General features: G+C 43.3%; 1 protein-coding gene across 2 annotated transcripts; it reads left to right on the top strand.

Moving 5' to 3' along the window:
* The first annotated feature begins 1,232 nt into the window (after window positions 1-1,232).
* Window positions 1,233-14,818, top strand: tlx2 (T cell leukemia homeobox 2). Of its 2 annotated transcripts, none has more exons than XM_056439083.1 (5): window positions 1,233-2,177; window positions 7,795-8,007; window positions 9,120-9,357; window positions 13,991-14,171; window positions 14,507-14,818. In XM_056439083.1, the coding sequence occupies exons 1-5, from the start codon at window positions 1,583-1,585 to the stop codon at window positions 14,516-14,518; spliced, it is 1,239 nt and encodes a 412-aa protein (XP_056295058.1). In that variant the 5' UTR covers window positions 1,233-1,582; the 3' UTR covers window positions 14,519-14,818. The 2 variants fall into 2 exon arrangements, with proteins under 2 accessions (XP_056295058.1, XP_056295059.1); XM_056439084.1 differs by having other exon boundaries at window positions 1,808-2,177; window positions 9,123-9,357; window positions 13,991-14,166.
* Window positions 14,819-20,190: the final 5,372 nt, after the last annotated feature.

The following is a 20,190-nucleotide window of genomic DNA, read 5'->3' as shown; positions in this document are numbered from 1 at the left end:
CTATGAAATCAAAAGTGAGCACCCGCTGTCAAAACAGTCACGTGGCAGCGATACTCTAACATATTATTATTAAGATTCTCCTAAATGTAAAGCCGGTGACCAATCACATCCCTTCTGGGATTACATTTAAGATTCTTATTTTTTTTTGTATATCTAGAAAAAAGCAAACCTAACATAGATTATCTCAGAGTAAAGTTGGACACACAAATATAAAAAATTAACTGAGCATTGAAGATTCAACAATTAATAATACATTAATACATATATATATAGAAACATTAATAAATAAATATACATAAAAACATAAATAAATAACTAATATTAATATGCATAAATAAATAACTAATATAAATATATATAAATAAATAAATATCTAATTAAATAAATAAATATATAAATAAATAATTAAGTAAATAAATAAATATACATATATATATATAATATGTGTCTTGTTAATATATATCTTTTCTGACGACGAAATATTTCCTGTTATATTTTACAGAAAATTTTTATATGCAATTTACCTTTTTTTTTTACAGTATAAAAAAATAAATAGACGCGCAACTGCGTCGTGGCAGGAAAAGCCTAAAAGTAAGAAAGCTGCGGCTTCTTTAAGAAATCGGAGCAAACACAAACTGCCCGACCGAGGAGGAGGAGGAGGAGGAGGAGGAGGAGGAGGAGGGAGGGAGGGAGGAAGGGTGGGAGGGAGTGAGAGAGTGAGGGAGGCGAGGTTTGGCTGGATGACCGAATGGCAGCTTTTACGCAGAAGGGCTGTCTCACCTGCTGAAACGCACTTCTTCCCCGCGCAGCGCCACGCAGCCCTCGTTTCGCTCTCACCTCCAATTAATATCCGCGCGCGCGAGGTCAGCGCGTCGCCTCCTTCTGGGCTTTTTTTTTGGGTTTCGTTTTCGTCCTGTGGCTTTATTTTGGTGATATAGCGACGAGCTTTTGGGCATCCCGCCGTGCCCTCTGCGTGTGTATGGACCGTCGAACAAAAGCGCATCAAGCCTCTCCAGAGAACTGCATCACGGATTTCTTGTGTGTGTGAGTGTGTGTGTGTGTGTGTGTGTGTGTGTGTGTGTGTGTGTGTGTGTGTGTGTGTGTGTGTGTGTGTGTGTGTGTGTGTGTGTGTGTGTGTATATGTGTGTAAGTACTCTGGATAACCATTTGGCATCTTTGGTTGTGTTTTTTCTCTCTCCTTCTTCTTCAAGGGTGCCTTGTGTGTATGTGTGTGTGTGTGTGTGTGTGTGTGTGTGTGGGTGTGTGTGTGTGTAGTTCTCTGGGAACGAACGCGCTGGTAAAGATGGATACGCTTTTTTCGTAGCCCTCATGGAAAGGCATTTCATTTAGGGAACACCCGATCCCCGCTGCTGGACACAGATGATGGCAAGGTTTTGGAAAGCGCTGGACACGTTCTCGGTTTCCTGGGAGTAGATCCGACCTGTGTCGATGCTTGAATTCCCCCAAAACACAGTCCGACCCTGCAGCGCGCGTGCACACACGTTTCATTGAATGACAGAAACACATCAAATCTGACAATCAACACCACGGGTATAAACCATTTTTTTCCAAAATAAAAACTATGGAGCAGACCGGGATCGAGGAGGTGAACCAGACGCACCAGCAGCAGCATGAGCCAATCAGCTTCGGGATCGACCAGATCCTCAACAGCTCGGACCAGTCCAGCGGCTGCATGCTGCCCAACCGGACCGGCGACCCGGATTACGCGCTGGCCCCCAACGTCTACAGCAACGGGTACAACAGCGTCTACAACCCGGCCTGCTCCATGGCGGCGGGGCTGGCCGGCTCCTACAACGTCAACATGAACATGAACGTCAGCATGAACATGAACATGAACGTCAACGTGAACTCGGGCGGTGTAGGCGGAGGAGGAGGAGGAGGCGGCGGAGGAGGAGGAGGTGGTGGCGGTGGAGCCGGCGGGGTGATCAGGGTGCCGGCGCACAGACCCATGCCGCCTCCGCCGCCGCCGCCGCCCTCTGCCGCCTCTGCCGCCGCCGCCGCCGCCGCCGCCGCTCCGCATCCGCCCCCCTCCGCGCATCCCGTGTGCATCGGACCCGGCATCGCGTCGGTGCCCGGCATGGGGATGGGCAGCGCGGCCAACTTCACCTTCCCGTGGATGGAGAGCAGTCGGCGGTTTGCCAAGGACAGACTAACAGGTAAAGAGTGACCCCGTGACCCCGCAGCACCCAACAGATATGACCACACCATATTCCACACGCCTTCTTATTAATAAGCCCAAATAAGGAGCGTTGTCCTTACAGGTGTAAGGTGTGTGTGTGTGTGTGTGTGTGTGTGTGTGTGTGTGTGTGTGTGTGTGTGTGTGTGTGTGTGTGTGTGTGTGTGTGTGTGTGTGTGTGTTGGAGGAACGGGGCCTTTAATAGGTCGGCAGATGTTGGGAGCTGATTTCATCTTTAGGTTGCAATCTATAACGAATCGTCCATGCGCGCGCGCGCACGGGCACTTTAATGGCGCTGGAAGGGCACGTCTGATGAACGAGGGGACGGATGGACGTGGACGTGCTGATGAATCAGTTTATTGGACCATCACTCTCCATTTACAGCGGATGACGTTCCCCGGCTTCTCATGAGGATGAATGAGTTTATTTATTTATTGTGTTATGTTTGTGTGTGTGTGTGTGTGTGTGTTTGTGTGTGTGTGTGTTTGTGTGCAGAGGGATGAGTCATAATAATAATTGCACGTGGCAGGCTAAAATGTATGTAACAGTGGGTAAAAATAGGTCACACCTATTGTATTATTCATTCATAATTGCGACTATGATTGTAGTATTTGGTATTTTAATTTAGACGTATTACCTCAAATATGTGTTCTACAAATTACATTTTCATAATTCACATTACACTCTTCAAAACCTCAGTTTTATTTTTGCCCTAGTATATATTAATATATATATAATGGTGCAACAATAGTACAGCTATACTTTGTGGAGACTTTATTTTTGTGGAATTTATTTGTTTAAATTAATAACCTTTTGGATTTAAATACAGACAAATGTATACAGACAAAAATACGTAAAATAAAAAATCGATTCTCTAAAAACAAGTACACGAAGATTACAATAAATGTCCTTAATTATTGTAGATATTTGCTCACATGATGGCATTTACATACAGTGATACACACACGTTCATGCACTCACGTGCTTTTATATTAACATGTAAAAAAAATCACGTGGTTTTGAGGCGTTTATTATAGCTTATATTAAAAAATTATAAAAAAGCTTTTATTTTGACACATTGATCCACAGCAATAACGCACCGTAACAGTGTTATAGCCAACATGCTATAATTATCTAATTAACCTTAACTTATCATTTCAAAAAATACTCATTGAGTGAAGCGTTCTGTTTTATTCTCTTTATTATAATTCACTTTTGGGAGGGTACACTGGTCTCGTTTCTCATGACCTCATCCTTTATGAAGACGAAGAAGAAGGAACAAAATGAAGAGCATCATTGACTCCTCCTCCTCCCCCCCCCCCCCTCTTCTCCACGCATTAAATATTCACTATTCCGTTCTTCTTTCCAGCTGATTAATTATTAAATACTGGGGGACGAGATGTCAGCTGCGAACAGAAACAGTGTAAATAGGCTTATCAATTCTACTCATAGCCACCGAGGGCCTCTCGTTTAATTTCTCCCAGCTTTGTGTCGCTGTAATTATTTCGCAGCTTATATCTTTCCACTAGTATTGATCAGGATACACACACACACACACACACACACAGGCACACACGCGCACTCACTATCCATATTTAGCCTCCTCTGTTCCCTATAAGAAGCCGTAAATCAAATGGACTCTCATCCATCCTGATGGGCACGAGCACCATCTTTAAACGTCTCTCTCTCTCTCTCTCTCTCTCTCTCTCTCTCTCTCTCTCTCTCTCTCTCCGTTGTTGTGTTTTCTTTTCTTTTCTCTTTTTCGAGTTGAAACTGGAGGAGTGAAGAAGTAGAAGGAAAAAAAACCGGCCCCGTGCAACTTTAAACATCTCCACGTTTAGCCACAGGCTCTGGCAGCCATGGGAGTGTGTGTGTGTGTGTGTGTGCGCGCGTGCGTGCTTGTCTCTGTGAGAGTATTTTTCTATCTTTTCTTGCAGGGATGTAAACGAAACCTGTTAAATTGCACAATAGGCGTCTCTCGTTTGTCACTCCGGCGCGCGCGCGCGTGCTCGTGGCCTAAATTCGGGTGATAAATCCCGGACTGACGCGTTTGGGCTTCAGGGCGTCGGATGAATCATTTAATCCACTCCGAATGAAACTAACACTTGTTTATTCACTGGCGGCGTCATGGTGATCACCTGGGCTCAGGGCGGATTCATATAGGTACACTCTTATTTATATAAGCAGTTTTCATTGTTTTAATTATTATAATTAGTGTAGGGTAATAGTGATAGCAGCAGCAGCAGCAGTAGTAGTAGTAGTAGTAGTAGTATTATAAGTAGTAATATTAGTCGTAGTGGTGGTAGTTTTTTAGCTATTCTGCTTTAAATGTTTTACATTATTTAAAATTAATTTTTGATACAACCCTTCTTTTTTAAACCAATGCTCGGCAACGATTTTAATTACCTAAAAAAAATAGCAAACACACACCAAAATAGTGAAAACGCAAGACGGAAAAACTAAGTAGAAGCAAATGTTTATTGCATAATAATTATTCAATAATAACCGACTTGTAATTCATTTTAAAAGAAAATTTTCTAAATGTGATTTTACACACAATGTGGACAGTTTCAATTGATACAAAAGACCAAAAAAAGATGCAATATGCAAACACTAATCAAATCAATACAAAAATACATTATTACTGTAATAATACTACTACTACTAATAATAATAATAATAATAAAAAGGACAAACAAATAAAGTGGACCATTGACCATAAACAGAGCCATGTAGCACCGATAATAAACCACATTATAAAAACACTTTCTCTCTCTAAATATATGTTTGTGTTATTAATGGCAGAGCAGGAAAACAACAACAACAACAACATGTGATCGTGTTTCCTTTGCACACGGCACCGATGCTCCGCGTGACAGAAGACTGCGCGTCTGCCTTTTGTCCCGCACACTGTAATAAATAGCAATATATGTTCATGTTATATTTCAATATCCCCTTTAGAATCCTTCACGGATATATTTATTAGATTGCCGCAAAGGTAATATCCGCAGTGGGGAAGGGAAGCGCTGTCACCGGGAAGTGTTATTAAGTATAGGTGGTTTTATTAGGGGGAACATATCCTCCGCGGTAGCATTTTTTAATGCTAAATTGTATTAGGCAGCAGATTTAGCATTCTCACTCGTTTGGCTTGTTTTCATTTGAAGGAAGAAAAAGGAACGAGTTTTATTTATCTTCTTTTTTTTAATGGTGAATACGATTTTTTAATTTTTTTATGAACAATAAATGCTCCGATAATACGTCATAATACACAGTTTCCCTATCTGGAATAAAAAAACGCTGCAATAACATGCGTAACTGTTTATTTCCATGCTCGTTCCAGATAATGTTAATTATAATTATTATTATTCTTCTCATGGTGGAAAATGATTAAAATCCTACATACGAAATAAATAAATAATAAATAAATTGACATTTTGCACCACGATCGCGTTTTATCTCGTGGGATTTAGAATTTGTCCAGCAACATATATTATAGGAAACTACAAGCGTGCTCGATGAGTTAAATTACATATTTAATATGCATATGTAGATGTTGGATTAATCTCAAGAGTATAAATGCACATTTAAATACCTTTAATACAGTGATTTTTTTTTTTTACATAAAAATAAATTGGCTTTAAAAAATTTTTTAAAGGCACCATAAACACATTCAAGTGCCATAAGGATACAGGAATATTACTGGTTCATTTTATTCCTATAATCTTATTATAGGACCGATGCAGTGAGGTTTAATTGGATGTTGGTTTAATACCCTGCAGCCATTACAGCATTCCTCATAGTTTTCACTCCTAATAACAATAACAGAGATGGATAAACGCAGTATATATTTCTCAGCTTCTTCTTCTTCTTCTTCTTCTTCTTCTTCTTCTTCTTCTTCTTCTTCTTCTTCAGTGGTGGCAGGTCCGAGGGCTCCATGCGTGCACTTGGTTGCCTCTGAACGTGCTCGTATGTGCCTGGTCCATTAGTTAGCCCACAGATGGCCTGAAATAGCCACCTAATGCAGTATCATTTAGCCAGAGCTGCCGCTGGGAGCAACAACAGGCCTGTTCGCTCTCAGCATGTGACCCATAAGGCTGCACATGGGGCAACAAGACGCCAGCCAAAGAGGGCTAATTATGAATGTGTGTCTATATATATATATATATATATATATACATGGAAAAGTCACGTAACCAGACATCATAGATTTCAAAAACAAATATATAGTGCAAAGTCAGAATAAAGGGCCACATGAGGTGCCGCAGTCTGATGCGAGAGCCTAAATATCAGAGACATCATGGGAATCTTGTCACTATAAAGCCGTGATTAAATACCACAGATGCCATGTCTAAGTCCCGAAAGGAATATTAGAGGGATAGCATTACCAGTTTTACTATTATTGAGCACCGGGTGCAGCACGTGGCGTGAAACCCGATAATGACATTATAGGGATATTACCATAGGAGATTAAAGACAATAATGAGAGGAAGAAAAAAAAGAAGACGCACTATAAATCCAGTGGAGAAGAAAAAAACACACAATAAAAGGCGAGTGAGTTGTCATTTGAGGCACTAAATCTGCATTGCTAATATACACTGCAGGTAATGTTCCCTTTAATGTGACCTCCTGTTACGGCACTTTGCAGCTATTCATCTTTATTTATTTTTTAGTACAAATCATTTGCTCGTGTTCGGCACCGTCGGGGGACGATGTTCCGTTTTAACTTTCAGATCGTCGTTGCAAATGAATATTTTTTTGTTTCTCAGCTCTCATGCGACGCCGATGCAGATGTGGTGTTTTCTTCTTCTTTTCGTATTCATTTTGGCTGCTTCTGACAAAACAAAAACAAATAAACACCCTGTAAGACACGGAGGACAAACAGCTTGCTGGGGGAGCATCTGACACATGAGAGACACCATTTTTTTATTTTTTTATATCCATTTCTTGATTTTCACTCAGCCTCCAAAATATGAGAATGTGGCCCGGGGAGTGGATCCATGGCCAACAACGATCTCATTACATTTATCGATCTTCTGTTTACCCATGGCTGACAAAATAGACAGGATTCATAGATATTTTATGACGCAGGGAGATAAGTTGTTATTAATACCCAGATACAGTGATGTATGTGAAAGTGAGCCGCCTGGGGCCCAGAGAGAGAGAGAGAGAGCGAGAGAGAGAGAGAGAGAGAGAGAGGAAAAACACAACCCAGGCTTACATTCATATTCATGCAAAAATGTCGGTGAATAGATTGTTTTACGTAGGTTGATATTATTATTATAGTGTTTTTAGTCCTATTTTGACCTTCATCCCAGTGTCAGTCGATGACCTTTCCTGCCTGATTCTCATCGGCTGACCAGCATGCTGCATTTGTCTTTGTAACCCGGCACTTATTTCCTTAAATGGCAGATGTGTAATGTTATGTAACCCTCCCCAAAACGCTAACTCAAGAGGCGATGAGCTAACGACGTTAAAGTAGCAGTCAGGCCGCCGAATGCGATTAGCCGCTCCGCTACGTTGGCGCCGGCTGCTGCTAACTCCAGATGTGGGGACCTGACTGTGTCTATCCCTTTCCCCCCTTTTTTTTTTTTTTTTAGGGGAGCAGTCGGAGGAGAGCCGAGCCGGAGAGGGCCCAGGGGGTCCGGGTCCCATCGGGTCCCTGTGTCCTCTCCCCAAGGGGGACATGGGCCGGGTCCCCGTCTGGAGCACCGTGGAGACGTTGGCCAAATGCTACTACCCCGAGCTCGCCCACCTGCGAGACACCAGCGGCCTTCTAGCAGACTACCCCTTCCCGAAGGGGGCGTGTCCAGGTGAGTCGCCCCTCCTCACTCACACACCTGTATCACAGATGACTTTTTTTCAGCGCATTCATTGTGTGTTTTTAGTCTAAATCTTTTCCTGAATGGTTTTTAGGAGCTGATGCTGTATCACTCTCTCTTCGTCTTTTCCTTAAACGTCCTCTTTTGGTTTCTAAACAATTTCACTGGGGGAATATTAGTTGTAATTACATTCATCTTCTTCAATTGGCAGCTTCTGGGCCTTTTCCCGTGACTCCCCAAAACGACACTGGCTTTATCCAGAGTTAGAACAAGATGGACAATCTTTTTTTTTATCTACAACCGAGGGCCGGAAAAGGCTAAATTGTGTTTTATAACATGAGCGCAGACAAAACAACAAAAAACAACCTCAAGGGAAATAAGTTTATGTGCTTAGAAGCTGAAATAACTCCTTCCACGAGCAGATATTGATCTCGGAGCCTTAAAAAAAAGTCCAGACGCCTCCAATTAGTTACAGTAACCATCGCAGCTAATGCTAACGGGGAGTCTCTTAACCCTCCATGGCATGACTTTTTATTTTGGGTGGTAAAAAGATATTTCATCCCTTTTTTGGGAAGCTTGGGGCTCCTTGATACAATATCAATCATAAAATGTATCTCCCCCCGCGCCTAAAACTAGATTTTGGTTTGTTGACAATGCTGCGAGGGTACTGAAACACCAAAGGATTTCTCTTGTAAATATAATAAGTGGAATAAGTCAAAAAAGCAATGCATGAATTTAGAAAGAGTTAATTTTGACAATCCAAATAAGGACAATTTGAAAATATCAAACAAATAAATGAAATTACCAACACTGTATGTTCAAAATCCACATACAAAACATGTAAATTCATTTAAAAAGAAACTCCCCGTTAGCATAAGCGCAATGGACTTCTGTGACCCCACCGCTCTTCCCGTTCTCCGTGACCCGTCACATCGGCCACCCGATAACAAAAGTCCATACGCAGCCAATTAGTTACAGTAACCATCGCGGCTAAAGCTAACGGAGAGTTTCTTTAAAAGAAACTCTCCGTTAGCGTTAACGCATTGGACTTCCGTGACTCCACCGCTTCCAGGAACAATCCAACTCAATCGACTCTCTGTCAGCAGCGCTGTCCCCGTTCTCCGTGACCCGGCGCATCGGCCACCCGTACCAGAACCGCACGCCGCCCAAGAGGAAAAAGCCTCGCACGTCCTTCAGCCGGGTGCAGATCTGCGAGCTGGAGAAGCGCTTCCACCGCCAGAAGTACCTGGCGTCGGCAGAGCGCGCCACCTTGGCCAAGGCCCTGAAGATGACGGACGCGCAAGTCAAGACCTGGTTCCAAAACAGACGGACAAAATGGCGGTAAGATTACAGTTGGGGGGAAGAAGAGATGGGGGGGGGGGGGGGGCAATGAGCATCAGTAATTCTCTCTCTGGCGCTCGCCACATTTTTTGCTCGTATCTCGTCCCTCGTGATGTACTTAAGCAAAACAAAGAGGCCGTGGTGGATGTTTCCTGTAGCCGTTTGTGTTTATGGGGGGGGGGGGGGGGCAGGATGTTCACTCTCCTTCCGTCTAGCTTCTTCTTTTTTTTCCCAGAGCCATAAATTCGACGCCGTGTTTTTTTGGCTCTCGGTGGAACCAAAAAATGCTTACCGGTGTTTCACTTCAAATCGTGAGCGAAAAAACGGCCGGCGGCTGAAGCGGTCGGGGCGTCGTACAACACAACACAAGACAACACAACACAACACAACACAACACCTATTTGGCTTCGCTGTCGAGGCCGGTTCACTTGACCAAGCACAATTACTCTCGAGTCTCCTGAAAGGCCTTTTAGAAAGCTGCTGTCCAAAGCAATACCGAAACACTCACAGGAGGAATTGACTGCCAAGTGCATAGACAGAAAACACACACACACATGCACACACACACACGCACACACACACTTCATTCTAACTGTTGTTCATACCCATTTGGAAGTAAATGAGTCGGGAATCAAATTATGAAGCCCTGCCCTCAGTTAAAGAGACAGTACACTATATTTCACAAGCGTTTATTACAAACAAGCTAAATTACCTTTCACCGTTTCAATGTTTAAAACGATCGTAAAGCTTGTGCGACAGTTTTAAATTCAATACGCATGGAAAACACTTAAAAGCCTCCGTTGTTAACACATTTAGGAGTTATCTTTGGTCTTAAACTGGTTTGAAAAGGTATTCAATGATTTACAATCACAGTCTCTCTAGCACTGAAACATCTAAGATGTATTTTTTACACTAAAAATGTGATAAAAAGGAAATAAAATCCACGCAAACTAAATCCAAGACCAAGCAGCTTGTCACGAGTAACAGGGGAATATGCGTAACTTCATATTTCTTATTTCTGCTTAGCTGTATGCCATCTCCCTGTAGTGTGCACCTGATAGGACGAGCATGAGGGACGTCTTTGCGTGACGACTATACGCTATAGTAACAAGAGGATGATCGAATCAGCAGCCGGGGGAATCACATTATCATAATGCTGTTAACAATAATGTGTGGCTAATGGATGGAGGTCGGTGTGCATGAAAGAGTGTTTTTCAGAGGTGTGCTTCCTCCTGTGATTTTCTACCTGCCATTTGTATTGATGTGGTTTATTTTGAGAGCAGTTTGTTCTGGTTTGCTTGACTAGAAAAAGCGTTGTACATTATTTAAAGTCTTCGTTGTTCCTTCATCTGCGTTACTGGAAGGGATCTTTCGAAGAATTTATTGGTTGAAATTAGTACGATTAATACCACATAGGTGGGGAAATGGTCGTCAAGACCATCAGCTGGCAGGAGATTCGATTAAAGATTTTTTTGAATCCTCAAAAAACTATGATAAACATCTTCCTGCAGACTCGTATAGTGTGCCGATCCCGAAAGGTTCCCTTTTCGTGGGGTAACGTTTCCATTAAAAAGCACGCGTCCTTTAAAAAACACGCTGTTTCCTGTGTATGTTTTATTTTCGTGGAAACACAAGGAGCAGGATGGACCGCCGCCTCCCCGCCACCAGCACCCGTCACTCGTCCCGATCAGCTGTCATTTAGCCTGAAGCTGAGGGAACTGAAGGAAACAGTAAACATAGACGGTGTGCAAATGAACAGGTTTCACTTGCACATAATCCCGTGACACGTTTTTTTTCCGACACGTTAAGGCGACGAGCTGCCAAAGAAAAGAAATAAACACCCTAAAATATCATAAATATGACTGAACAACCTTAATCTGGCAGGTATTATTTCCATTTATGTATATTTTTTATATAAATGTAAATGCAAACAAAGCAATGTATGGTTGCATTAAGTTACTGGTTGTCATCAGTTTAACCCCCCAAAAAGATTATCTTGATATATGAAGGTACTTTTTGAGGGTAGCCTGCAATAATTTAAAAAAGGAAGAAAGTAAATGTTAATGTAAATAGGCTGCATGTAAGAAACAGACATAGTCGTCTACGTCAACCATTGGCCGCCATTTTGAAGCTTTAAGTGTGCCATGCTTGTCGTGGCCATCTTGGTTTTTTTTGCAACCAGAAGGGAGACAACAGGGTGGAGCTAAGTACAGCCGGAAGGGACACAAGAGGGTGGAGCTAAGTACAGCCGGAAGGGACACAAGAGGGTGGAGCTAAGTACAGCCGGAAGGGACACAAGAGGGTGGAGCTAAAGTACAACCATAAAGGAGACAAGCGGGTGGAGCTAAGTACAACCAGAAGGGAGACAAGAGGGTGGAGCTAAAGTACAACCAGAAGGGAGACAAGAGGGTGGAGCTAAGTACAACCAGAAGGGACACAAGAGGGTGGAGCTAAGTACAACCAGAAGGGACACAAGAGGGTGGAGCTAAGTACAACCAGAAGGGAGACAAGAGGGTGGAGCTAAAGTACAACCAGAAGGGAGACAAGAGGGTGGAGCTAAGTAAAACAAGAAGGGAGACAAGAGGGTGGAGCTAAAGTACAACCATAAGGGACACAAGAGGGTGGAGCTAAAGTACAACCAGAAGGGAGACAAGAGGGTGGAGCTAAGTACAACCAGAAGGGACACAAGAGGGTGGAGCTAAGTACAACCAGAAGGGACACAAGAGGGTGGAGCTAAGTACAACCAGAAGGGAGACAAGAGGGTGGAGCTAAAGTACAACCAGAAGGGAGACAAGAGGGTGGAGCTAAGTAAAACAAGAAGGGAGACAAGAGGGTGGAGCTAAAGTACAACCATAAGGGACACAAGAGGGTGGAGCTAAGTACAACCAGAAGGGGAACAAGAGGGTGGAGCTAAAGTACAACCAGAAGGGACACAAGAGGGTGGAGCTAAGTACAACCAGAAGGGGAACAAGAGGGTGGAGCTAAAGTACAACCAGAAGGGACACAAGAGGGTGGAGCTAAAGTACAACCAGAAGGGGGACAAGCGGGTGGAGCTAAAGTACAACAAGAAGGGAGACAAGAGGGTGGAGCTAAAGTACAACCAGAAGGGAGACAAGAGGGTGGAGCTAAGTACAACAAGAAGGGAGACAAGAGGGTGGAGCTAAAGTACAACCATAAGGGACACAAGAGGGTGGAGCTAAGTACAACCAGAAGGGGAACAAGAGGGTGGAGCTAAAGTACAACCAGAATGGGGACAAGAGGGTGGAGCTAAGTACAACCAGAAGGGGAACAAGAGGGTGGAGCTAAAGTACAACCAGAAGGGACACAAGAGGGTGGAGCTAAGTACAACAAGAAGGGAGACAAGAGGGTGGAGCTAAAGTACAACCATAAGGGCCACAAGAGGGTGGAGCTAAGTACAACCAGAAGGGGAACAAGAGGGTGGAGCTAAAGTACAACCATAAGGGACACAAGAGGGTGGAGCTAAGTACAACCAGAAGGGGAACAAGAGGGTAGAGCTAAAGTACAACCAGAAGGGACACAAGAGGGTGGAGCTAAGTACAACCAGAAGGGACACAAGAGGGTGGAGGTAAAGTACAATCAGAAGGGACACAAGAGGGTGGAGCTAAAGTACAACCAGAAGGGGCACAAGAGGGTGGAGCTAAAGTACAACCAGAAGGGACACAAGAGGGTGGAGCTAAGAACAACCAGAAGGGACACAAGAGGGTGGAGCTAAAGTACAACAAGAAGGGACACAAGAGGGTGGAGCTAAGTACAGCCGGAAGGGACACAAGAGGGTGGAGCTAAAGTACAACAAGAAGGGAGACAAGAGGGTAGAGCTAAGTACAACAAGAAGGGACACAAGAGGGTGGAGCTAAAGTACAACCAGAAGGGACACAAGAGGGTGGAGCTAAGAACAACCAGAAGGGACACAAGAGGGTGGAGCTAAAGTACAACAAGAAGGGAGGCAAGAGGGTGGAGCAAAGTACAACCAGAAGGGGGACAAGAGGGTGGAGCTAAGAACAGCCGGAAGGCTAAATTATTTTTTAGGCAACCGAAATGTTCTAATTGACTTTCACGAAGTGAAAATACTCCGTGAAAACGATTAAAAACAAAAACCACAACATTTCTCACTGTGGTAGCGACCTGTCAATCACGAGGTCGCCCCGCCCTAAAGCCTACCCTCCATTATGTCTATTCAACTCTAATTGGACCATAATTTGAACAAATATTTACAATATTTCCTGAGTGAATCATTTTCTCAAAGACAATCAGACTTCTTAATGCAACCAGACGGCTATTAAAAATAATAATGCAAAAATAATGTGTTTTTTTAGCCACATAAACACATTATATGAGAAACTATGAACCCGAACATGATAAATGTCCCCCTTTAACTTGAAACCTCCTCTGGGGGTCCTGACCCCCTTAGTTTGGGCAGCCACTTTAAAAATATATATAAATATTAAAAGAGAAATGTTATTGCTTCTTTATGAGGACGCGAGACCAACAATGCTGCGGTATGCGGCACGAATAAATCTTGCGTCCACGCCCCCGCAAGAGTACACCCACTACTACATAGGTCTTATATCTTCCTCTTTTGTCTCCCCTCCTCCTCCCCCCCCCATCGACCCAGGAGACAGACTGCAGAGGAGAGAGAGGCCGAGAGGCAGCAGGCCAACCGGCTGATGCTGCAGCTTCAGCAGGAAGCGTTCCAGAAGACGTTGAGCCAGCCGCTGCAGCCGGACCCGCTCTGCCTGCACAACTCCTCCCTCTACGCGCTGCAGAACCTGCAGCCATGGGCAGATGACAGTAAGGTGACCTCCGTCACCTCCGTGGCGTCTCTGTCGTGCGAGAATGCGTGTGTGTGTGTGCGTGCGTGTGTGTGTGTGTGTGTAGAGTCGAGGGAGCACAAAGTGTCGTCAGTGTGAAAGGACAGACGGGAAGCAGCGCCATGATGGGAATGTCATAGAAAAACAAATATATATATACTGTATATTTAATGGTCATTGTGCTTCCTCGCTCATTGATTGAGTGTGTGAGACGTTGTACAGCACCGCACTCACATTGCTGTTTTTTCAAATGAGAAGTATGTGTGTGAGTGTGTGGAGTGATTTTCCCGCCTGACATCACGTTTCTGCTTTCCCTTCAGTTGATGGTCTAAAGGAGAGGAGGGCATTTTATCCATAAGTGCCAGGAAACCAATGGGACACCACTGTACATGCCCAACTATCAAGACTGTCCTCACCCCCCACCCACCCTCGCCCCCCCCCAACCTTTTTGCCTCCAGATCCCTCACAGAGGCAACAAAAAAAGAAAAAGAAAAAAAGAAGACCTCCTGTTTTTTTGTTTTTTTTCCTTCCCCGCTTTCGACTTTGTACATTGTAGTAAATGCATGTTTAAAAAAAACAACTTTTTCCCGTGTGCACTCGGAAAGTACCATTGAAGCCTGCCCCCCCCCCCCCCCCCCCCGAAATTCCTCATTATGTTCAATTTAAAAGGTGTTTTATATTAAATGATATTGTGACTTTTTGGAAAAAGAAAGGCAAACCTCTCTGTCTTTACTCCCTCTCTCTCTGTCTCTCTTCTCGTTGTTTGTCAAGAAAAAGAGAAAAAAAACGTGCAACGCCGCTTTATGACGTTAGCTAGCCTAGTTAGCATCGCGGGATTTAGCCGTGATTACACATTAAAGTTTCAAACCACCCGAAGGTGAGACAACGAGACGAAACGTATCAGAAGGACGGCGCAATACCTTTTTCTTTGTGTTTGCCATAAAAACTGATGACTACAGCTCTCGAGTGTGGAGCGTGGAGGAGGGGGGGAGGGGCGCCCTCCCTGGATAAATAAAAAGGTTTTGAGAAGTGATGCTCGCTCAAATTAGAATGAGAGTAAAGTGCAAGTTGTGCAGCTGCCAAGGGGAACGCTTTAAATGCCGCGGCACTTGTTTCTTATTTATGTTCCTGTTGTTGTTGTTGTTGTTGTTGTTTTTCCTTGAAAAGAAAAGGCTCACTTCGTCACGGTCATCGTGGAGTTTTTACACCGTCAGCACGGTTATAGCGATAAAAAAACAAAACAACTATCGCAAAGATTATTAGTCATGAATCACCCGCTCTGCCGTCTGCTTCCGGTCGACCGGCCGACGCCAAACGCTATCGCCACATCTTCAGATTTTTGTGGGCGACGGGAGCTATTATGTATTGTTGTTGTTGTTGTTTTTTCACTGAAAAATTTTAATCTAAGAGTCTCCACATATATAATATAATCCTCCATGACACCGGCCTTCTCTTTAGAAACAGAAAGAAGAAGGAAAATGGGACGGGAGCGCCCGCACGCCTTTTCATTTCTCGGTATTGGCTTCCGTTGTCGCCGTCGTCGTGGCGACTCGCGGCCACAGAGACACCAGACGGCCGCGAACATTCGTTATCGCGCTGCAGCATCCGCGCTATCGGGAAGTGAACAAAAAGAAAGAAGCTTATCGGCCAGGTCACAACAAGGACTTATCTACATCATTCACGTCCATAGCTCGCCACCGTGAAGGTCACACGGGGTCCTCGCCGTCCGACCGCTGCTTTTCCATCGGACCGACGACCTCTTGACCCGACGCCGCGCCTTTAAGACGCGCTTTGAGGCTCAGTGAACATCTCGCACCTTTTCCTCTGGTTTTTTCTTCTTCTTCCCGACGGCATCCGGCTGCACGAGCTCCCAGGTTGACGATCTGGTTAGAAAACAGCTGTCTGCAGCTGGCAACCCCCCCATCTCTCCAGCGCCTGTGTTCAGCCGTTGTTGTTTTTCTAGTTTTTTTTTTGGAGGGTGGCTCGCCTGGTCGGGATCCTGTCAATGGCGGTGCGGTTCTCCAGGTGACGCCTCCCCCCCTCAACCCCCCCTCCCCATTTCCTCCTCCGCTCCCCCCCCCCCTCCCCCGCCGCCGCGCTTTCATCTCTCCGTCTCGGATCTCCTTGAAGACGTGACGTTGCCCATTTTGAGAAGGAAAAAAATTCCTCGCCCTTTACCGTACATTGTGTTTCACTACAGGTGCTTTCAAGATTATTGTTGTTCTCTTGTCATGTCTTTTTATTATCTCGCCCCCCCCCCCCCTCCTATCTCTTTCTCTCTCTCTCTCGCTCGCCGCCAAAGGGCCCTGTCCTTATCCAATAAAATGTCACCACACAAGATGAACAAGAGAGGCTCGGGGTGTATCGGACTTCCATCAGGCACTAAAAAGCCATTGTTCGCCGACGTGCGCTTCGTGTCACGCTCCGTCTGCTCCCATCACTCCTCCTCCATCCCATCACTCCTCCTCCATCTCATCACTCCATCCTCCATTCCGTCATCGGTCCACGTTCCAGTCCCCCCCCCCCCCCCTCCGTCCCTCGTGACATTCTGCAGTTTATTTCGACTCTAGCGGCGCGTCACGTGCCGCGTTCCCACAGATTACCTCACACACACACACACACACACACACACACACACCACGACGAACATCAAACAGGAAACAGACGAGACTTCTGTGGAAAGAGATTGTTTATGCAAAAAAGAAAAAGCAAGTCCAACCGGAACAGAGAGGAAACACACACCTGAGCACGTGCACACGCGGAACAGTGAGATTAAGATTTCACTCCCAGAATGCACTTCAGATGTTTTCAGTGACAGGTTTGTTACTTTAGACGAAGCAAATAGTGAAAATAAAGATTAGTCTGGTTTATTTAGCAGCTTTGTTGAACTGTGGCCAAAGGATTATTAGTGTAAGTACTGTACTTAAGAACACATTCAAGATACGTGCACTCTCTACTTTCCCCTTTAATGCGACGTCATACTTCTATTCCACGACACCTCGGAGGGAAATGGCGTCTTTTTAACATTTTTTACTCCACTACATTTGCCCGACAGCGTAAGTTACTTTTTTTTTAGTATATAGCACTTTTTCATCCGCTTTTGTATGTCCTTGTCCTTTGTTGAGAAAAAAATCTAAATCAAACATGCATTTAAATTTAAAAAACCATGTTGGATCAGCTGGAAAGATTCATCGGCACAAAGCTGACAACCGTTCCTCAGACACATGCAAACATGAGAATATCGTGTAGAATATGATCATTTAAATCATTTAAATCAGGAAATGTCATATACTGTAAGTACTACAAGTCAATTTTTCTCCTATGTACTTTTATTGAATTCTTCATAGGCTTTTTACTTGCAGTGGAGTATTTTCACAGTGTGGTATTAGTACTAGCGAGCTGAATACCTCTTCCACCATTAACTAATGCGAGCATCACTCTCTTCCCTTCTTGATAGCACATTTCATAATATTGGTAAAACACATTCTCAGCTGCTGCAGCCACCAGATTTCAGAGGTAAGCGAAGTCCGCCTCAGACTGCCAAACTCTCGAGATCGATGCTGATTGCGTTGACGTGTGAGGCTTTGTTGTTGAAAGGTTGTTGACTTTTAAAGCGCTGCCGCGGGCCCATTAGCAGCATGTTATACTCGGGGGAAAATAACGATTGCATATCGCAGAGGAATTCTGCGGGCTGGGGGAAAAAGTCCTAAGAATCTATAATTCTAGAAGAGCGTCGGCCTCCGATGAGAGGCGTAGCCGCCCGTACACGTGCTAATGCAGCGTAAACAGGGTTTAACATGCGGGTGAAACCAGAGCGGTGGGAAATCTTCAAATGGGCATAAATGAAAAAATACATATCTTTTTTTTTGTACCAGTAGATGTGAAAAATTAATTACATGTAATGTCATGTGACTTCCTTTTAACTCAAATGAGGTACAACTCCTCAGTGGAAACTGTCCCTTTCAAAAATGATGGCAACTGGATTGGCTGGACAATCTTCCTTTTGGTTTCCGTTTGCCTTTTTAAAATATATATAATATATATATATATATATATAATATATACATTATAAATATAAATATATTATATATTATATTTATTATATACTATAAATATACTATAAATATATAATACATATAATATATATAATATATGTATATAATATATATATATAGTATATAAATATATAATATAATATATTATATATAATATATAATATAATATATTATAAATATATACACAATATATTATATATATTATAATATATTATAAATAAATTATATATATATAAAATATAAATATATTATGAATATATATTTTTTATAATATTATATATCATAAATAAATATATATATATATATATATACGCACACATCCATTATGTCTCTCAACACAAAATCACACATAGGGAAATTTCTGACCAAATCTTCACATGGGTTTACCCAACAGATGTAAGTCGTCACATTGTGGATGTGTAGGCTTCGATGTGATGATCATTCAACTCAAACTGTCGACCGCTGGAGCAGAAAACAAACGCCGGAGCATCGAGCCACGTCCGTCTGAGTCGAGTGAGGAATGAGGAACTCTCTCTGCAGCCTGACAGCGAGACAGAGACTTCAGAGCAAAGTCGACCTGCCGACACTCTCTCACACTCACACTCACACACACACACACACACACACACACACACACACACACACACACACACACACACACACACACACACACACACACACACACACACACACACACACAAACATGTACAAACAGTGATGCATGTTTGCATACAAGAGGACACAGAGGGGTGATATATATGCTCAAGGATATGCACATCTTCCTATTAACAAGAGTGCAAAGTACAAAGTGCTGTTAGTGGTTAGGCGATTACGAGAAGTCATTCTTCTCTGACATTGACAGCGAGTTGAGGAACATTGTATATAGAAGAATACATGAAGAAGACGACTGTGTCCTAGTGAATATAACAAATGGAACTTCTTATATCCCTCCACCTTGAGGAATCTGCACTGAAGTGAACGTGTTGGCCAAATCCAAAGAGCAACAACACATCATATCTGTCATGAGAACGGATCTGCGGACGTGTCCTGGCAGCCTGTGACACATTAATGCATTCTCAAGCTTTCAGGCATGCATGAAGACAACTCATTCCTTGTTGGGTGAACGACACCGGCACATGTTGACTCAACACCTGCTCGATGCCACGCTGACTCACTCTGAGGCATTCATTAAGGCCGGAGCGGCGTTTTCACAATTAAACCGTTGTGTGTGTGTGTGTTTGTGTGTGTGTTGAGATGTTTTGTTTCATGCAATATAAATGAATCAAAGTCAGAGAGTCGAGGTCAATCCGCCTGGAAGGTCAGAAGCTTGGAGTGGCCTTGATTCAAAATCCTGCAGAGAGGAAAACATTGAATCTCATCACACAACAATCCACTTGCATGTAAACAAATAACCTCCAATAACAAGAGGAACTTAGACAATAAAGAGCTAATGTGGCCGTTAGAAATATGAGTGGTATTTGCTAACCTGTTAGTATCAATCAATAATATTATTTTTTATTTCATTTGTTCCATATTCAGCATGTGTCATCTGATTTAAATGATATTTCAAATAGAAATATCGTCATGCACGAGTTGTTTGGGGCTTTTTTCCCCTACCCCTTAAAACAAACTATTGCTAAAAACATAATAAAATGGCGTGCAGCATGGTGCAGTTTAATACTTGGCTCATTTATCTTCTCTGTAATATCTGCAACCGCTCTCCGTTTTTTTTATTATCAATATTTTTAACCACCGCAGAAGACTCTTTTATAGGACTGCAACTGCCCCCTGGGCTGCCCTTTTAATATTACTGACCAAAGGCCTCTTTTATTTAGTCCAAACAGCGCATTAAGTGATAGACATAAGGGAGAATATCCCAATCTCAATATAAAAAGCTGTAAAGCGTGTTTGAGGAAGCCGTTATGAATTAGGAAGACAAATACTGTACA

The sequence above is a fragment of the Pseudoliparis swirei genome, chromosome 19, assembly GCF_029220125.1.
Source record: "Pseudoliparis swirei isolate HS2019 ecotype Mariana Trench chromosome 19, NWPU_hadal_v1, whole genome shotgun sequence".
In the NCBI taxonomy this organism is placed as follows: Eukaryota; Metazoa; Chordata; class Actinopteri; order Perciformes; family Liparidae; genus Pseudoliparis; species Pseudoliparis swirei.
Note: the sequence above shows the minus strand (reverse complement) of the source record. Positions and strands in the feature narration are given on the sequence as shown.